Here is a 20,512-nt window from a genome sequence, read left to right as displayed (position 1 = left end):
CACTTCAGTTTTACAGAAACATACATGCACACCTGTATTTACTGGAACGTGTACTTATCTGTTTGCATACAATTATGTGTGTACCAGGGTACAACACAAAATGTATTTTTTGTATGTCCTGGTTGGAAAAATTAAGATAATTTTACCAGAATGGAAATCAGATTAGTGTTGTTGTTGTTTTGTAATACTTGAGTTGAGTACTCTGCCACAAAGTAATATAGGTACTGGGGATAGATGACAGAATAAAATAGAAAATCCTGCCCTTTGAGAGCTCCCAGTGAGGACGCATAGAAAATAAATGATAAATGTGGGGACAGAAGGGGGGTAGAGATGGGAGAGGCTAGTTTGGGCAGTCAGAGGCAATTTATGTAGTCAAGAGCAGGGATACAGGAACTCCTGTTGGGGACACAAGAACCCTTGTTAAGACCTTGGCTTTCCCCCATGAAATGGGGCTTGTTGGTGCTGCCTGGACCAGCACTCTTAGTACCTAACAGACACATGGGCCTTAGAATAGCTAACAGGAAAGGAATTCATTCCTGAGGACAGAGGATTGTACTGGACTGTGAATTACCTTTCCACTTGACTTCCTCTTAGGACAGGAACTTGGGTCTTTGATTGTTGCTGAGTGCAGCTGGCAGTACTCCTAGTTCAATAAATAGTGAGTGAAGGGAAAAATGAAGGCCAATGGACTTCCATAAATTTATGGCCACATTAGAACATACCTCGATGAATATTGGTGAATCCCACATGGCCTAAAAATCATGAAAGAGTAGTTGACCTTGCTCTCCCAGAAGCTTTGGAACTTTTTAATCTTCAGAATATATGCAGAAGATTTTTTTTTTTTGAGGAGGGAGGCAACTGAGTATAGGAATTCTGCGAGACGCTGTCAGAACTTTTTCTGTGATTAGATAACATTGGCATTTAATAAATATCAAACATGTATTCAGCTGTCTGACTTAGCTCTAGTAGGAATTCATTTTGCATAGTTAACTCCTGATAACTAGTCTTCGGCGGTTGTGTGTTTAACATTTGTTTTCATAAATGTCAAGAGAAAGGGATTCAAGTCATAGATAGAAGAAAGGTAAATATTAATAGAAAAAAATATTAGTGGCTTTTCTTCCTTTTCCTTCTTCGGGAACATATATGTGTGTAGTTCCAATATGCAAAGAGTCTTTGGCTTGCACAAATGGGTGAAGTAGGGATTTGTTGAAGGCAGGAGAGAGAGAGTGTGGGGTACTCTGGGAACTTCAGAGCTTGTGTTCGGAGGCCTGCCTTCCAAGAGCTAAAGGGACTGGCAGAGAGGCCAAGTCAGGAGGCCTGTGGGATTTCACTGGAGGGTGAGGTGGTGGATTGCATCTCAAAAAGCAATCTGAATTGTGACTGAAATGAAGTAGGTGGTTGATAAAATCAATGTGGTTCAGAGATCCTTTTGGACCAGGTAGGATTTGTTAGGATGAAGAACTATACCGGTGTTCAATTAGGACTATTGGGATAATCTACAGAAAGAATCCAGAACAAAAGTAAAACTGGGTATGTTTTATGACCACATTGATATTACTTAGGGTAAATGTAAGCTTTTACATAGTACCCTATCAGTGTTCTCCTTTGTTGAATAAATCAGAATACCTGCAAGTGAGTGCTTCCTGGCTTATAAAGCTCCCTTCCAGGCTTTTTGGCTCCTAATATCCTCTTGCCTTACTTTAAGCATGATTTGCTTATCCAGAACTGTCCCATGAAACCCACCCACAGGTAAAGATGAGCTGGTATTAAAGTCATTGTGTCCACCTGCAGGATAGCCCTTCAGACTTGCCTAGATTGTAGAGAATCAATGAGCAATCTTCCATCTAGATGTAGGAATCTGTAAGGAACTTTTGTTTGGATCAGAAAGCCCTGACTGACTGCTTGCCTAGAGCGAAGGCAGCACTCTGTAGCAGGGAAAGCACCAACTTTTCCATGAGCCTTTACCCATAATTTTGTCAGGAAATCCAAGGGATAAGGCAGGTGCCCAAATGTTTGCAGTATTACTGTGATTCTATATATTGCATTTAAGAAACAAATGCAACTTACGTTTGCATTTGTCCTAATTTGCTGGGTGTGTTGGGGAAGAAGGAAAGAATATGAGAGCTTCCACTATGACCCTTCAGCAGATAAAAAGAGGAAGGAACACTATCCCACTTAGACCCAATCAGTAGGATCAACTGAGCCCAGCAGAATGCTGATGGGTTTAGGGGGTTTCTGCCGACTTAAAGGGATAACTGGAAATGGGGACATCTCATCATATCAGGAAATGTGTACCTATGGCCTAATGGTTTCCAGCCATGCACAGAGTCTCCTGGTCCTTATTAAGCTAACAGTGCAGAACCGCTTTGTGAATTGACCAAGGACTAAAGCTGCTTCCAATAAAAATTTCCTGTTTCCTCCTTAACACATTTGTCTGTTGCTTGCTTAGCAAAAGCCCAGGTATAAAAGACTCATTGTGTTTCCATTGTATTTGTCTATTTAGATGGCATTTTTGCCCAGTGGGGAATATTTATTTATTTATTTTAAATATCCTCCTCTTTGTTTTCACACCACCACTCACATATCCTCAAGGAAAAAAATCATACCCTGGCCACCAGAAGTCCCCAGAACTAGCCTAGGCAGATATTAAGGTGACTAAAGTGTTAGGTGAATGTTTTTCTTTACTAGTTTAAATTTTGTTTCTTGCTAAAGGAATGAACCTGCCTTACAGGAAGAGAGTTGGCAATTCTGTAAGTCTTCATTCTCTCTCCCAACGTAGCATGGGTCAGTAGAAAGTTTATTTTGTGGTGTTTGTTTTTTTCTGACAGTCAGGGGCCTCATGGCTCACTTCAGGCACAGCTCCAGCTCCACATCTGGTTTTTTAGTGGTTAATTGGAAGTAAGATTCTCACAGATTTTTCCTACCGAGGCTAGCTTTGAACCTGGGATCCAGGTAGCAAGGATTACAGGCATGAGTCACTGGCACCTGGCTCTTAGCATCATTTTATCTGGGGGATGGTATAAACCTGAATTAAATGAACTGCCTGACACTCAGTGCTCAGATCAGGCTTTGCACAGACTCAGAAGATGGAGGCTTTCGGATTGACCTTGATCTTGAAGGAATGGGAGGGTATTTTAGGCAGAGAAAGGGAGAGGGGCCGGAGATCGGCACCAAGTTTACTTTGACCAGACTGAGGGAGAACTGGAAACTGAAACATTAGCTAAGATGCCATGTGGAGAGCTTTGAAAACTACTCTTGAGTTGTCTAGACTGATGATGTAGGCAGTGTGGGGGACAGATGGCATCTAAACTGTAACTCAGGAATTTTGGTGAACCCGGGTTATAGATACTCTGGAAAGAGGAGGAATTTTAGTTTGAAAATGAAAGAAAGTAATGGCTTGAATTGGGGAGTAAAACTTCAAACACATTCTTTACCTGACTTGGCTGTAGACCAGGTTCACTTCATCTTACAAATCATGTTTTTTAAGTATTTATATTTGATGGTTAGTACCTCCTTGTATTAATTGGAACATGTAGGGGTGAGATCTATAACTATTCCATTTAAAAGAAAAAAAACCCACTGTGACAGCACCCCCCATCCCCCCAGTTTTCTAGTTCAGACTTTTTTTTTGCCTATACTGGAGACTGAACTCAGGGCCTTACGTCTTGACTTTTCCCCTCAAGGATGAGGCTCTACCATTTGAACCATACCTCCTCCTCCAGCTTTTTACTGCTTAAATGGAGTCATATTTGTCTTCCCAGGCTGTTTTTGAATCTTGATTTCAGCCTCCTGAAATAGATAGGATTACAGGCATTAGCCACCAGAGCATGGCTCTAATTCAGATTTCTACCAAATTAAGTTTTCATTTATCATGCAGTGAATGGATATTGATAATGCAAAATAGTTATAACAGCCCTGGCTGTATACCATGGTTCTAAGTATGAAAAAATGATCATTTTAGGATGAAGAAAAGGAAGGGTAAAATTATTGAAACTCTAAGGTTCTTAAAAGTAGATTGTGCTTGATAAGAAATGTACTCATTACCTTGCCCATGTAATTGTAACCTCCTCTGTATGGTATTTTCATAGTTAAAAAAAAAAAAGGTAGATTGCTTTTGGGCCATTGTTTCAGTTTTTAATTGAATTATCTACTAAAGAAAAACCCTTTGCCTGTTTACATAATTTTCTAGCCAAGCAGTTATAACACTGACTGCTGCGTCTAGATTCACTTTGGGATACGTAAGAGCATTGGATTTACTTAACGGTAGAAAATAAGCACAAGTATCTAATTAAGGCTTTTATATGTGCACTGACCTGGTATCAAGTTTCAATATAGTTAAAAAAAAGATTGATATTGAGAAATTCTGGTTCCTTACCACTTGCCAAATAAACTATTAAAATAGCAAACATATTTATAAACTATTTTTCGACTATCTTGTCCAATGTCTAATAATCTGTTCAGTGACAGTAACTCTGAAGGTTAGGTACCAGAAGTAGTGAGTTATCTAAGATAAATATTTTTAAAAGGTACGCCCCTTTTTATTCTTTCCATACCTCTCTTTGTGGAGAGTATGGACACTGAGAGAAAAAGTATTCACTTTAAAAAATGAAATGTTGGGCCTGGGGATGTGGCTTAGTGGTAGAGTGCTTGCCTAGCATTCATGAAGCCCTAGGTTCCATTCCTCCATACCACATAAACAGAAGAAAAAAAAACAAACAAACAGAAGTAGGACTGTGGCTCAAGTGGTAGAGTGCTAGCCTTGAGCAAAAGAAGCTAAGGGACAGTGCCCAGGCCCTGAGTTCAAGCCCCAGGACTGGCAAAAAGAAAAAAATAAGAAAAAAAAACGTTGAACTTTCCTTTTTTTTTTTTCCTCCTCACAATATAATTTCCTAGAAAGTATTTTTTATAATTTGAAACTTCTCTAATTCCTTACAGAGACAAGGTTATGTATAAATACATAAATAATACAAAATGTTAAGCTTAGGCTGGGTGCTGGTGGTTCATGTCTGTAATCCTAACTAACTTGGGAGGCTGAAAGAGGGAGTATCCGCCAGCCCAGGCAAAAATAAATAAATAAATAAATAATGTTAAGACCCCTTCTTGACTAGCACCAACAGCTGGATGTGGTGACAAGTGCCATCTAGTTTTGTGGGAAGTATAAATGGGCAGATTGAAGTCTAGATGTGTGCCCAAGCAGGAATTGAGACCCTATTTCAAAAATAACCAATAGGGACAAAAGCTGGCTAAAGTAATACAACACCTACTTAGCGAGGATAAGGCACTGAGTTCAAAACTCCAGTTCCACCAAAAAAGAAAAAAAAAAAGATTAAGTTTCAGTGGTCACATGGAACCATTCTACATATTGGTTTAGTTGATGCAAACATTGAAGTCTTTTCTAATCTGTGTCCCTCCAGTCCTGAATCTTGTCTTTTTAATACTGCTGCTTTCATCGATATACTGGAAAGACACATGAAAGTAAGCTTTGCCGTGCCAATTATTTTCACTCTAGTGCCATAATTGTTTTATAGTTTGGATATTAACCAGCATGGAAAATGTGGTGGTTGTTTTACTCCTCAATGTACTCAATATTCAGATACTCCTACTTATTTTGGTAGATTTGAATTTTCTTGATTACCTTTTGAAAAGACCAAGGAACTCATGAAAAAAAAATAGGCAAAAAAAAAGAAAAAAAAACCCCAAAACCAGAATGCTTGGGAACCATAAAGTTAGTAAGCAAAAATAAGATGTGTGTACTTCTCTCAATGACCATCGGTCTCCTTTGTGGCTCAGAAGAGAAAGAAGCTTAATGAAGATTTGAATCTGGGATGAATTAAGCAGTGTGCGGAGACCCGTTACAAAGGAGTGAATAGCCTTACGTAACTAAGTACTCTTAATGGCATGAGGAGAGTGGGAAGAGGAGTTGAAAGGAATATTCTTTGTGCAAACAGAGAAACTAATTAATGTACCCTGGACCTCCTGTGTGAGTCAGTTTTAACAGGATTGTAAATGCTTGCTTGAGTGAGTTTTAACACCACATGTCAGTTGCTCTTGGCCTTTCTGTTTATCAATACTATCTACAAGATGTTTAACCACAGGGAAGGAAGAGCTTGATTAGGCCTTGCAACTTGCCAAGGCTGTGGGATTTGCTTTGGGATGCCCTCCTGACGGGCAGCCTGGGCCTCTGGGCCTCTCTCCTCTAGAACTAATACCGGTCTACCTAAAGTCACTTTGCAGTAATATCTGGCCCAGCCCCTGAGTGTCACATGGTTTATAACTGTGCCCCAGTAAGTCCTTCTCTAGGTTGAGGATGTATTCGGTGGATTTTTGATGAAGTTAAAAGTAATAGAGCAGCCAGGCCAGCAGCCATCCAGGCTTGAAATTTTTTATTGGGCCCCTTTTCAACTTTCTCATTCTGTCTTTTTGTGTTGCTTTTGTTTTGTTTTGTTTTGCTAGTTCTGGAGTTTGAACTTAGGGCCTGAGTGCTCTTTTTGAGTCATTTCCACTCAAGGCTAGCACTCTACCATAAATCTACTTCCGGTTTTTTTTGTGTGTGTGTGTAATTTATTGGAGATAATCTCACAGACTTTTCTGTCTGGGCTGGCTTCAAACTGAGATTCTCAGATCTCAGCCTCCTGAGTAGCTAGTATTACTGCTCTGGTTTTATAATCACCTGTAACCCGAGCACTATAGAAGTAGCAATTTAATTTACTCTTAGGGTCCCATTTTCATGTGGGGGGCTTTCCCCCTTTTTTTCTTTTTTCTTTCCACAGTGTTGGGGATTGAACCCAGGGCCTTGAATATACAAAGCAAGTGCTCTATCATGGGGCTACATGTTCATCCCTGTGTTTTCTCTAAAGGGTAGACAGCTAATTATATAATTATATGAAAAGATTTATAAAAATTTAAAGCATTTGAATTATGAGAGGTTTTGTGTTGGTCTGCATAGCCAAACAGACTTGCTTATCTACTAAAATCAACTTATCAAGGAAATAGCAACATGTGAAGAGTCAAATACGTGTCTAACCGTTTTGCCTTTCTTCTGTTCTATTGTAGAAATTGAGGCCAAGGAAGCTTGCGACTGGCTTCGAGCAACTGGTTTTCCCCAGTATGCACAGCTTTATGAAGGTAAGCCAGGAATACTGTCTTTATTTAAATTGACATAATTTTTGGTTTATAGTTATTGATCTATGAATTATTTTCAGACATTTTGTTCTTTAAACATTTCACTTTCAAAAATGATGTAGTAGTGAGTACTGAAAGACCCCTTCCTCCCCCACCACTGAGAAGAAAAGCTAGATCAGGAACCAGTGGCTTACTGTGATCCTAGCTACTCAGAAGTCTGAGATCTTAAGGATCATAATTCAAAGTCAGCCCAGGCAGGAAAGTGCAGGAAGCTCAGTGAAACACCAAACAGTGGGAAGTAGAGCACCAGCCTTGAGTGAAAAAGCTAAGGAACAGTACCTGGACCCTGAGTTCAAACCTTACTACCGTCTCTCTCTCTCTCTCTCTCTCTCTCTCTCTCTCTCTCTCTCTCTCTCTCTCACACACACACACACACACACACACACACACACACGCTATTGGCAGTCAAACTGATTGGTGGATATTCAATTGTTTGTATAAACTGTGCTGTTTTGAAGAGTTTTGTACTTGTCTTGGGCAGTACATGTATAGTAATTTATCTTTTATGTATACATGGGAATTAGTTACTAGGTAGTAAAAAATATACCTTCTGTTGATTATGCAAATTATTCTAGGGTGCTCATATAGATTTTTACTCTTACCAATAAAGATGTGTCCATATACACTTAATACTTGATATAGTCAGACTTTAATTTTTGCCAGTGAAATATGGTATAGGATGATGCTTAGCTTTTTATTTTTACTTCCATTATCTTAATCTCTACTGACAATAGATGATTATGTCATTTGGCTGTCTGTTTTTCTCTTTTGGTAAATGTCTCAGAGCTATTGCCCTAAGTTGATCATTGTTTTAAAATGATTTCTAAGAGCTCTTTAATTTAATCTACATTGTGATGCTTTGTTGGTCATGACTTGCAGATCTCTCTTCTGAATATTAGTTGTTTGTAAATCAGTTTTCCATCCCTTAATTAAGAAAAATAAAACTTAAAAATAGAATCAGCATCTGGGCTGAATTTATTCTGTCTGATGGCTCTCTGATAATCTCATTAATGCCCTGGATATGTAAGGGGGGTGCAGGGTTACTGGGAACTGAGGTGCTAGGACTAGAGAAGGAAGAACTTCCTTGTCTACCTCATACTCTGAGCCTTTTCAGGATTCCTGGGTTCCTGGCATGTGCTCTGCACATGCTCAGATGAACAAGCCATTCATTGAAATGGGTGATTTATTGTGCTCTACATGAAGTCATTTAAAAACGATCACAGAATTGAACCAGTAAATTCCATTTGGTAGATAATTTTCAAACAAATCTAGGTGAAGAGTGATTCTTTTTAAATTTCTAATACCCAGTCTTCCTTCCGGTTACAAAGACTGATATTTTTTGCAATGAAGATAACAGAGTTTGAATGTAGTGTTAAAATCTAAAATATCTTACTATTACACCATTTCACAAAATACCTCCAAATTATTTTTTGTTCTTTTTTAAGAAGATATCTGTTCTTTTTTTTTTTTTTTAATTTTGTAAAGGTGATGAGCTGGGGGGGTACGGTTACATAGGTTAGACAATAAGTACATTTGTTTTTAATCATCATTATCCCATCCTTCTTACCCCTCCTTATCCTCCCTCCTCCCCTCCCCCCATCCCAAGTTGTAATGTTCATAGCATATATAATGTCAAGTGAGTATCAATGTTGCTGTGGATCATCCATTGTCCTGCTGTTTCTGTGATTCCCTTTCCCTTCCACATATTGCAATGGCGATTATGCAAAACAAGGTACAAAAGGCTCAGAAAAATGAAGAAAGAAAGAAAAAATAGAAAAAAAAGAACAAACTATATATAGGATCTAATGAGAACCTTGTTTCCATAAGTTGGAGTTCATGTTAATATGCTTCATTATATATAGCCCTTGCACTAAGCATTTGGGTTCTTAGGATCCCCTGTTAAGAATAAGAAGATATCTGTTTAATACCTAGTAGTGTTGCTTATCTTTCCTTGTGAGGGAATTTTTGACCTGTGAAAAGATTTGGCAGGAGGAGGGAAATAGCACTCAATTAAATTTCCAATTCACAGCTCTCCTGGAAATAGGAAGAAATAATTATATTTGCAGTAACACTACAGTTTCTGTCTTTGTGTTCTGTTTAAAATTAAATTTCCTTCATTTACATCCATGTTTTGGTGTTAGTTTGCTGTGGAGCGGCACCTTTTTGTGACACCTCTGTTTGTTCAAGCTCAGTTCTCTTATCTTGTTTCTTCACAGCTGTAAAATGCAGCATGAAAGACATTTAGGGGATCTTTTGTGTTTCCAAGTTCTTTGAAGCATCAGCTCACCTGTGAGGAGTACATTACATTGTCCCAGGTTGTCATTCTCCTTGCCATCCTGCCATCGGGAGCTGGGAGAGCATAGACACTCCACATACCAATCCACACATTCCTCCACTTCCTGTTGAGCTTTAATTTAGTACTTGACAATTTTTGCTTCTTGTTTTTTTTTTTTTTTTTGGTCCTAAGGCTTGAACTCTTGGGCCTAGGTGCTGTCTCTCGGCTCTTCAGCTCAAGGCTAGCACTCTACCACATGAGCCACAGTACACTTCTGGCTTTTTCTGTTTATGTGGTGCTAAGGAATCGAACCCAGGGCCTCAAGCATGCAAGGCAAACACTACCACTGAGCCACCTTCCCAGCCCATCTGCTTCCTGCTTTTAAACCAAGCTGGAAGTTGGGTTCGAAAAGCTTCTCCACATCAATAAGCTTTCCTCTTAGAAACCTATTTTCAGAAGAAAAAAAAATCTATGCAAATAAGAGAAATTACTGATGTAATTCTTGACATTTCTCACACTTAGTCACTTATCACCTTCTTTAAAAAACAGGATTGTAGTTAATATGGGTCCAAAAAATAATCATAAGCACAACTATCGGTATACTAAGTTATAACTTGCTAAGAGAACACAGTTGCTTTGTCACATATACCTAACAAGCATATGAGCTTTTTAATTTGTGTTTTGGATTTAATGTTTCTCTAAGTATTAAAAACATGTTATTTAATATCAGTTGTTATGTAATTCACATGTCTGTTAGTGACTAGGAAATGTTGGTCTTCTATTTTCTAATTTACATTTCACCATACATTCACCATAAAATTCCTTTTTTTTTTTTTTTGTCGGTCATGGGGCTTGAACTCTGGGCTTGGACACTGTCCCTGCGCTCTTTAGCTCAAGGCAAACGCTCTACCGCTTGAGCCACAGCACCACTTCCATCCTTTTTTATGTCCACTATGACAGGCACTAGTCATTTGCTTAAGAGACCTAATCTATATGTTAATGAAGAAATACAATCTTGTGATACTGAATTCTGTATATTTCTTCATCTGTCTTTGGACCGAAGCTATTTTATTGGTTTGCCCTTGCTATTCACAAAACAACCTCAGTATTCCAACTTTTGACTTAAAAAAATAGCTTACCATTAATAATTAATTTTGATTGTTTTCAGCATTATTTTTTAAAGTATTTTAAACTACCATCTCTAAAAAACAAATGAGTAGGGATAAGAAATTCCATCTTTTCTGTAAAACCAGTGGGTATGTCAGCAACTAGTAAAATCATGTTTACTTGACTTAATTCAAGAACAAGATCGTTACTAGTTACCTTTGTTACAGTTAGTCAACTCTGTTGCTATCCCATTAGCTACTGAAGGGCATTGTTTAAATGATGGAAGTCCTTCAGTAATGACTTTTTGTCCTTCTTTGACTTTCTTTCACTTTACTTTGATCCTCAGAGTTGCAGGCAGTCTGATACTGTACATGCCTTCAAGTGGGAAGGCCTATTATTTACCCTGATAGCTGAAATGCCTTTATCCAGTGGAATTTCAGGTCTTTTGTACGATCCCACAATGGTACTGTTGGTCTTTCTCCTCCCAGCTCATCTTGGATATCTTTTATCTGTGAGGAATCTTTTTTTTTTTTTTTCAATGCAGAGATTTTTTTTTTTTTATTTCAAGACCTGAAACCCAAGAAGTAAATTTTTAAAATTATCTTTCAGTATACATTTACTTACCAAACAGGTTTTAATTTAAATAACTTCAAATATAATTATATGTTTAGTTATTTTTTATTGATACTTGATAATTGCCCATATTTACAAAGCACAATTTCCCATTCTAGTACCTGTTTATTGTGAGTAGTGATCAGAACAGGACAATTGGCATATCTCAAAACCTTCTCTACTAGCCATTTTGAAAGAATATGATTGTTTTTACCATCGGTAATATAGTGTGCTATTGACATTAGAAATTATCCCTCAGCAATTCTGTACCCAAACCCCTTCTTCACCTTTCCATCCCCTCCCAAACGCTCATAGGCTGTGGAGGTCACTCTTTGATGTCTCTGGAGTCTTTTTAAGACAGCATGAAGAAGGAAATGATTCCTTTGAGTTGAGTATTTTCTTCTTCTCTATTTCCCTCCTTTCTGGTTCTTTTTTTTTTTTACCAATAATTGTGCATCTAGCCCTTTGTTTTAAGCAGAATTACATAGATTCCTTAAGAAACCATATTGAAGGGCTAATTTTGCTTGAAAATAGCGTATCTTGAGTTCTGTTTAGCTCTTGGTATCATAAAGATGGGTTTTGTCCCACTGACAACCACCTCCATTGATCTCTAGATCTTTCCTTGGCTAAGTTGCACTTTTTCCATTGTCTCTTCCCTTGTTACTTGTTTACAAAGGTACGTGTTTAAAAATTAAAAGCGACATTTTAAAAGGAAGCTCTTTGATCGATTTATTTTGGCTTAAATTGTAATTTATAGCAAGTATTTATACTTTGTGGGCTCTTTTAGATATGGAATTATCTTGAGAAGCTGCTTTGTTCTCCAGAAGAATGTTATATAGAATGGGGGGTCTGTCCTTCATGCAAGGATACTACGTTGTTTTGAGAGTTCTTTTCCCCTATATACTGAGTTGAACCTTGGTGCTCAATAAATTTTTCCATTTTTTTTTTTTAACAGATCTCCTGTTTCCCATTGATATTACCTTGGTCAAAAGAGAGCATGATTTTCTGGACAGAGATGCCATTGAGGCTCTATGCAGGTAATAGACATGTTCTGTTTTCATTTTCTTTTAAGAATAGGGTACTCATCACTAAGGTTTGGTAGTGATCTTGATGTATGTGTGTGTGCCCAGCTTGAACTCAGGGCCTGAGTGCTGACTCTGTGCTTTTTTTGCTCAAGGCTAGCACTCTGCCATTTGAGTCACAGCTCCATTTCAGGCTTTTGGCTGGTTAATGAAAGATAAGAGTCTAATGAACTTTTCTACTTTAGCTGGCAAACAGTGATCCTCAGATCTCAACATTCTGAGATACTAGGATTAAATGCATGAGCTACAGGAGACAAGCCAGATTGGATCTTTGATTAGCAAATGGCATGCTGACTTCCTTTGCTTTAGATTATAGGCCTTTTCATTGAAAATAACCCAGGATGCTGTTATATAATACTACCATTAAAATAGTACTCATACTGACATAAGACATATTCAATACCATTCCAGATTTGACACCATAACTGTATGGCTATAGAAACAGGGAAGGTTTTTTTCGGTATGGAAACTGGGAATAGTGTTTTTAAAGAGCTAATATAATTGAGTATACAGTTCCAAGCATGTAACCCAAAGAGCGTAAAAGCTGCTGTTGAAAAAGAGCAGAGGGATGGTGTTATTGACATTGTGGAGCCAGGACTATCCTCTGAATCACAGGAAAGCTCCTCAGAACCTGGAGCTTCCTCAGGTTTTGTAAGGGTAGGATTAAGTAGGCTGTAAAATAACTCATCATAGTCTTTAACATACCAGGAGACAGGTAGTAAAGGAACACTGATGTGAACTGTGAATAAAACTGTCAGAAATCTTCGTCCACGTGCTGGTGTCTCTTCAATCTGAGTAGTTGTGGGATTAATGAAGTGGAAGCAATAAAATCTGAGACCAGCAATGATGGGACCCTGATAATCCTTTTAAACCCTGCATGATGTTTTTATTCCTCTTCATTCGGCCTTTATAATTTTCTCCAAACCTAAATAAAACTCCTTACATCTGAGTTCAAGGGGGAAAGAAGAGGTATAAATTATCCATACACCAAGGTTATATAGATAGGGAAATAATGTAAAGCCCCTTTAATTTCACTATTTATTTTAACTTAGGAAAAAAATATCATTAAAGTGCAATAATATCCAGTATTTCATTTTTCTTTGTAAGCAAAGAATTCAGTAGAAGCTCTGAGAGCACTCTTTCTTTTTTTTTCTTTTCTTTTGGCCTTACTTCTGTAATACAGTGTTATCAGAAGCAGCTAACTCAAGCAGTAGTTTTAGAGAAAACATGGATTGTTCCTTTAGAATGGTATATGGAAAAGATTAGATTGCATGGTTTTTACTATGGAAAACAATGCATTGTTAACCACAGAAACTTTTCTAGTCCAGTTAAATAACTAATTAGAAGTATCCAGGATATGGACACATTTTTCTGAAAGAAACTTAGTTTTGAGTCCTACACAGAAATGAATAATCGCATCATGGATGAAAAAATACCCCAGTGCAGTTTAGGGAAAAGACGCCTGCATCTGGAATATGAACTACTGCAGACATTTTTTAGATGTTTTCATGCTTAACTCTAGGGCAGAATTAATTTATTTTCAATTCATCACTGGTGATAGTGCATACGAATGAGATCACTCATAAGACGCATCTTCGAAACTATCTAAGCATTGCGTCAGTTCATCTGTTTCACACATTTTAAGCCACGTAGGGAGTGAGTCTTCATGGCAGTAGCAACAGCTTAGGAATTTCTGGGTCAGAAAAATAGCACTGCAGCAGAGCATTCAAATTCTTGGCTTTGTTAATACCAGTTTGGAGTCTAGTTTTCCTTTTATTGAAGGAAAGAGCCTCTTGTGCATTTTGTGACTTATACTTGCGTTGAGTACACTGGAGAAGCGACCGCCTATTCAAGAGGATAAATCTGTGCGTTGAGATCCTTTATATAATACAAAATAAAAGCAACTTGATCTACATACTCTTCAGCTAGGCATGTATTCTGGTTGGACTCAAGTTTGTCATGCATAAGAGAACACATCCCAGATTAGCCTTGGGAAGGAAATGATGCACTGTTGGATGGATGTCAAGTGCTTTAAAAATCCAATGATCAGACCCAGCTTTGTAGGAAGGCTTGGAGTTGGGTTTTCTTTTTTAAAAAGAAACATTTCAAAACTTACATTAATAGTAGTCAATGTTTTTGTAATGGCAAACCCATGGTCCCTTCTCCAGGTGTTCACATAAAGAGACAAAGGGCTGGGATATAGCTCAGTGGCAAAGCACTTGCCCAGCAAGTGCAACGTACTGGGTTCAATCCCCAACACCAAAAAAAAAAAAAAAAAGATAAGAATAAGAATGACAAAGTTCATTTGATAAGCAACTGAGAGACAAACAGATCTCAAAAAAAAAAAAAAAAGTGGAAACCACACACAGTGGATTTCTAGGTCTTTCCTTGGAAGCATATTACAAGTTCCTCAAAGTCTGTAATGTAGTTGAGAGGCTTGGTTCTCCAATTATGTGATTTTTACCTCACTTGCTAGTTCTACTTATTCCAAATACCTGCATAACTCAGTGGTAGAGTGCTTGCTTTGCATACATAGGCCCTGGATTCAATCCCCAGCACTGCAAAGAAAGCTAAAAGCAAAAAAAAAACAAAACAAAAAACCCCAAGTTTATCCCTGTGCATTTCTAAGAGAACAAATAGCAATGCTGTAGTATAGTGTGAAATTTCGCCTTGTGAATTGTGGAGTTCTTTCTCTACTAATGGATGTTTTGCTGACATTCATCTTTTTGTGTTGAATTATTTCGAACAATGGATTTTTATAGCAATTTTTTATTGTGATTAAGTGATTACATAAATTTTACAGTATTGTGAGATAGTGATACTTAGTTATAGTCAGAAACACATTCTAACTTTTATGGGGCAAATTGTCGAACAATTGATTTTAAACATATATGCTACTACGGTCAAAGAAACTTAGTGTATAGATTTACCAAGTCTCAAATATTTCTCTTACCAACCTCACTCCTTCTCCTTTCTCCTGGGCCATATTTTATACACAGGTGTTACAAGGGAGCCTGGCATTACCCTAGCACTCTCTTTTATTAAAAATACTAATATTCCTCCTGTAATCCCCACTACTCAGGTTGCTGAGATCTGAGGATCTCCATTCAAAGCCAGCCCAAGTAAGAAAGTTTATGAGACTCTTATCTATAATTAATCACTAAAGAAGCCAGAAGTAGAGCTGTGCCTCCTAGCCTTGAGCAAAAAAGCTCAAAGAAAGTGCCCAGGCCCTGAGTTCAAGCCCCAAGACCAGCACCAAAACAACAACACAACTTAAAAAACAAAACAAAAAAACACTCATATTCCTAAAACATTTGCAGGTCGTGCAACTCCTTTGATCCAAATCTGGAAGGAGTTGCCGTCTCGTAACATTTTTCTGCTTAGGGCAGCAGCAGACTTGTAGATAGACTGGGCTTTTATTTTACTTTTTAGACAACAATGATACTGTCTAAAATACAAAACTTGATAATGACCAAGAATTACAATTACTAAGTCTGCACTTGGTTTTAAAATATGCTGACTTCAAACAGAACAGAAATGGCAGCATGTTTAAAGGGAAACAAGTAATTTTGTTCCTTTATTTGTGATGCTGGGCTTTGAACTCAACTTTGCACTTACTAGGCAAGCACTCTACCACCTAAGCCACACTCCCAATCCCTTACAGATTTTCTTTTGGGGTTATTTTTCAGATAAGCATCTTGTGGAATTTTTTTCTCCCAGGCTGGCCTTAGACCACAAGTTCGTTCCTCTTAGCTCTGCCTCCCACATTGTTGGGATTATAAGCATGTAGCACTATGCCTAGCAGCAAGTAATTTCTTGAAGCATTTATAGTAATTCCCAAAAGATACTTTTTTTTGTTCATTTTTTTATTGTAAAAATACTGTACAAAGGGGTTACAATTACGTGAGCAAGGTAATGAGTCCATTTCCTATTGAGCATTGTTGCCTCCTCCTTTGTTTTCCCCCTACCATCCCTTCCCACCCACCTCCACAACTACCTCCCCCCCCAACCTATCTTGAGAATTGGAATGATTTTTTTTTTAAGTTTTTACTTGAAAAGTTTCCTTTTTTTCCTTCTACTTTTCTACTTTTTCCTGTTTTTACTTTGAATACAACAAGGCTGAAAACAAAAGTTCTTGAATTCCATGTTGTTAGCCCATCCTGGGCTCCCTCCCTCTTCAGAACAGGGTATCTGTTGCCCAGGAGATAAGGCCCACACATTCCTGTGGAGCTGAGCCCTGGGAAGGAGGGCTCTTTGATGCTTCTGGACAGATGGCTGATGATACCAATGCTTCAACAACCACTTAAACAATCCTACTAAGGATTTCTGCTGTCCCCATATTTTGTTATTACTACTTGTTTTAGAAATTAATGCAGAAGTGTAGTGATTTGAGTAGAGACACCATATTTGAATCTGATGTTCGAGGGCTAGATTTATGATCATTCCAAGCCCCATATCCTCACTTACAAAGGAAAATAAATCAAATTATCTACATCATAGAGTTGTGAGAATGGAGAGATGGAAATACTTGACATTGTGCTCCATTCGTCTAGCTAGAAGTATGTTTTAAAAGTTTTAATTGGGAAGTGGTGCTGTGGGTCAAGTGGTAGAGTTCTCACCTTGAGCTGAAGAGCTCAGGGACAGTGCCCAGGCCCAGAGTTCAAGCCCCATGACCAACAACAACAACAAAAAAACAGGTCTCTGTGGCTCACGCCTGAAATCCTACCTACTCAAGAGGCTGAGATCTGAGGATTGTACTTCAAAGCCGGACTGGACAAGGAAAGTCCATGAAGCTCTTATTTCCAATTAATCACAGAAAAAGCCAGAAGATCTGTGGCTCAAATGGTAGAGCATTAGCCTCAAGCAAAAGAAGCTCAGAGATAGTGCCTAAAGCCTGAGTTCAAGCCCCAGGACCAGAACAAAAAAAATTCAGTTAATACAATAATTGCACATATTTATGGGGTACAATTTGATGTTTCAACACATGCATGTAACCTTATAATGAACAAACACCAGTAATTAGCATATCCATCACCTGGAGCATTTATTATATATTTTTTGTTTTTTATTGTGCCAGTCCTGGGACTTGAGCTCAAGGCCTGGGTACTGTCCCTGAGCTTTTTTGCTCAAGGCTCATATTCTACCCCTTTAGCCACTGCTCCACTTCCAGCTTTCTAGAAGTTAATTGGAGATAAAGAGCCTTAATCTCATAGACTTCCTTGCCTGGCTGGCTTTGACTCTCCATTCTCATATCTCAGCCTCCTCAAAGGCTAGGATTATCAGTGTGAGCCACTGGTGAGCTGGCTTATTTCTTTTATTGAGAATATTTAAAATCCTTCCATCTAGCTACTTTAAATTGCATCATAACTTAATATTAACTATAGCTACCCTACTTAGTCTGCCATAGAATGCTTGGATTTACCCTTTGTCTGTTTTTGTGCCTAGTAACTCACCTCTGCAATCCTTCTTTCCATCTTCCTTTCTGAGCTCTGGTAACTACTAAGTCCATGTCTTTGCTAGTTAGAACTACTGGCTCTCTATAAGAAAAGCAGATCCTGTCAGTAGGCATTCTCTGGAGTCCAAGAGAGACAAAAACCACAGAGAAAACCCAGAGGATAACTAGGATTGAAAGGTTGTTGGCCTGGTGTTACTGACATAAAAAGATAAAATTGAGCTTTGTTAAACAAGCCTCCTGGGTCTTTGTTGTTGTTGCTGTTTTTAAATCAAATCTAGAATTATGTGATATAAACCCTTTTCAACCCCTTAGGCCTCCATGCTTAGTAAATTTGGTTATAAACACCATTCAACCATTAACGCTCAAATAGAGTCAAGTAGGTATTTGATTACAGGTTTGATTAATGAATCCCAGACCTGAGACTAACTGTAACCATTCCGGAGTCTTTAAATCTTGAAAATATGGGAGAACTAAAACACTGTCGGTGGAAGCCATTGAAGTAATTGATTGATGTCCCTTAGAGAGGGACCTTTCATTGCCCTTAATTTCTAAGTCTGCAGACTTGTTCTTGGTTATTTGTTTTCTTTCCCTCCCCAGTTACAGAGAGAATTTTTCTGAACATAGATGCTCTGCGTTATCTCTGTTTATTCTCTAAACAGGCACTCACATAATCTAGGAAATCAAAGGCAAGCTTATCAAGCCAGCAGAAATACTTTCTATCCTGCGGCATCCAAGTTTTCTGTCAGACCAGTTGCAAGGACAGAATCAGGAAGATAAAGCCTGAAGAAGAGAATATGTGATCAGTTTGAATTGAGTGAATTAAATCCACATCCTATGAAAACATAAGAATTGTAATTTTAGGAAAAAGAGTGAGGAGATTTGAGACAGTAAAACAGACACATTAAAAGTTTATTGGCATTGATCAAGATGCATTGTACTCAAACATACTGAAACCCCTTTAAATTGAAAATTGGTTGAATTAAAACCCTTTGTACAACTAATTAAAGATAATAATAATATTTTTTTAAAAGATCCTTGGCCACCCGTCACTGATGGCTCAACATATAGTCCTAGCTACTCTGAAACCTGACTATTGTAACTCAAAGCCATGGGGAACAAAGTCCTTGAAGCTTTTGATCTCCAATTAATTAGCCAGCAAAGGCTGGAAGTAAAGCTGTGGCTCAAGTGAAAGAGTCAAAAAGCTAAGGGATATAGCACTCAGGCCCTGAGTTCAACCTCAAGTACCAACATACACACACAAAGTTCATTGGAAGAAAGCTCAGTGGTAATTATCATGATGATGTTAGAAAGTTCTGGAGCCCACTGGGCTATCATTCTTGAGCCATTTAGCCTGGCATATTTAGAAAGTCTTTTTGTAATCCTTTCATTATTTCATCATGATTTTTTAAGTATTTCACTTCAGTAAAACCAAATATTTCCCCAGATTTTGTTTGCTTATTATTTTGTGGCGTTAGAGATCAAACTCAGGGCCTTCCTCATGCTGGCCAAGTGCCCTACCGCTGAATTCCACCCCAGCCTTATTCTCCTGATTTTAGCTTCGTATTGTCTTTTGGTAGTAGGAAAGTTCACAATTATACTACAACTTCTGTCCCAAAGAACAGCCAATCTTTAACTCAATAAGCTTTTGATTTCCTGAAGTTATACTATACAAATTACTTTTTACATAATCATCTTTTGCAATTGCTGTCAGTATAACAAATGCAATTCTCTCGTGAGCAGGAAGATATATAAAAGGTTGGATGTCAGCTGGGCTCTGTGGCTCCAGCCTGTAATACTAGCTGCTTAAGAGGTTCTGTTCAAGAGGAATCACAATTTAAAGTTAGCCTTGATGTAAACATTTGCAACATTCCATCTCAACCAATGGCTGGTGAAGTGGCGTATATACCTGTATTCCCAGTTAGACAGCTGGTGCAGTGTCACATGTCTGTGACCCCCAATAATACTGGGAAACAAAAGTAGGAGGACTACAGTCTAGTCTGGCCCAGGCATTGAGACTCTACCTGGAAAATAATCAGCATAGAGGAGCTGAAGGTATAGCTCCAGTGATACAGGGCCTGCCTAACAAATGTAAGGTCCTGAGTTCAATCCCCAGGACTACCAAAAAAAAAAAAAAAAGAAGAAGAAGAATTTAAAGGTAAAAAAAACCGATTGAATGCCAAAGACAACTCAGGTTTCCTCTCCATAGAGAAAAGTTAAATTTTAAATGACTGCCTAAAATAATTTTAAGGCAGATAACAATTATCAGAGATGACTAAGGCTTGTTTTATATGAGATAGAATATACTGTTTATATTGCCAGCATTTCTACTTGGTTCCTTATTGTTCTTGTCTCTGTAAAAGGAGATGAGCAGACCATTATTTCTTGGCAAAGAACAAATACCTGATGGCTCAGTCTAGAAGTGCATGGAAGCATACATTTTCTCACTGAGGTGTTTATTCCATGGTGAATTTGGGGCACCTGACTAATGCCACTGCAACATGAAATAATAAAAAACTCACATTTAAATGAAAAGCTTAAGCAATAGAAAGATATTTTTTTAAACAATTTACTGTGTGTGTGCACGCATGGGTAAATGCTTGTGTACACCAATCCTGCAGTTTGAACTCAGGGCCTCTGCACTTTTGTACTCAAGGCTAGCACTCTACCATTTAAGCCACAGCTCCACTTCCACCTTTTGGGGTGGTTAATTGTGTGAATGAGAATCTCACAAGCTTTCCTGCTTGGGCTGGTTTCAAACTGCAATCCTCAAATCTCAGCCTTCTGAGTGGTACCTGGCTT

The 20,512-nt window shown here is 38.1% G+C and overlaps 1 protein-coding gene across 1 annotated transcript in view; it reads left to right on the top strand.

Moving 5' to 3' along the window:
* Dlc1 (DLC1 Rho GTPase activating protein) overlaps nucleotides 1-20,512 on the top strand; it is a 45,122-nt gene that overhangs the window by 8,317 nt on the left and 16,293 nt on the right. Inside the window, exons 2-3 of the mRNA XM_042701322.1 lie at nucleotides 7,054-7,125; nucleotides 12,132-12,213. Coding sequence (XP_042557256.1) covers nucleotides 7,054-7,125; nucleotides 12,132-12,213 — 154 coding nt within the window. The remainder of the gene's footprint in view (nucleotides 1-7,053; nucleotides 7,126-12,131; nucleotides 12,214-20,512) is intronic.

This window comes from Dipodomys spectabilis, unplaced genomic scaffold, assembly GCF_019054845.1.
Source record: "Dipodomys spectabilis isolate Male_0828 unplaced genomic scaffold, ASM1905484v1 ptg000009l, whole genome shotgun sequence".
NCBI classification, from domain to species: domain Eukaryota; kingdom Metazoa; phylum Chordata; class Mammalia; order Rodentia; family Heteromyidae; genus Dipodomys; species Dipodomys spectabilis.
The sequence above is the reverse complement of the archived record's forward strand: the minus strand, read 5'-3'. Positions and strand labels throughout refer to the sequence as shown.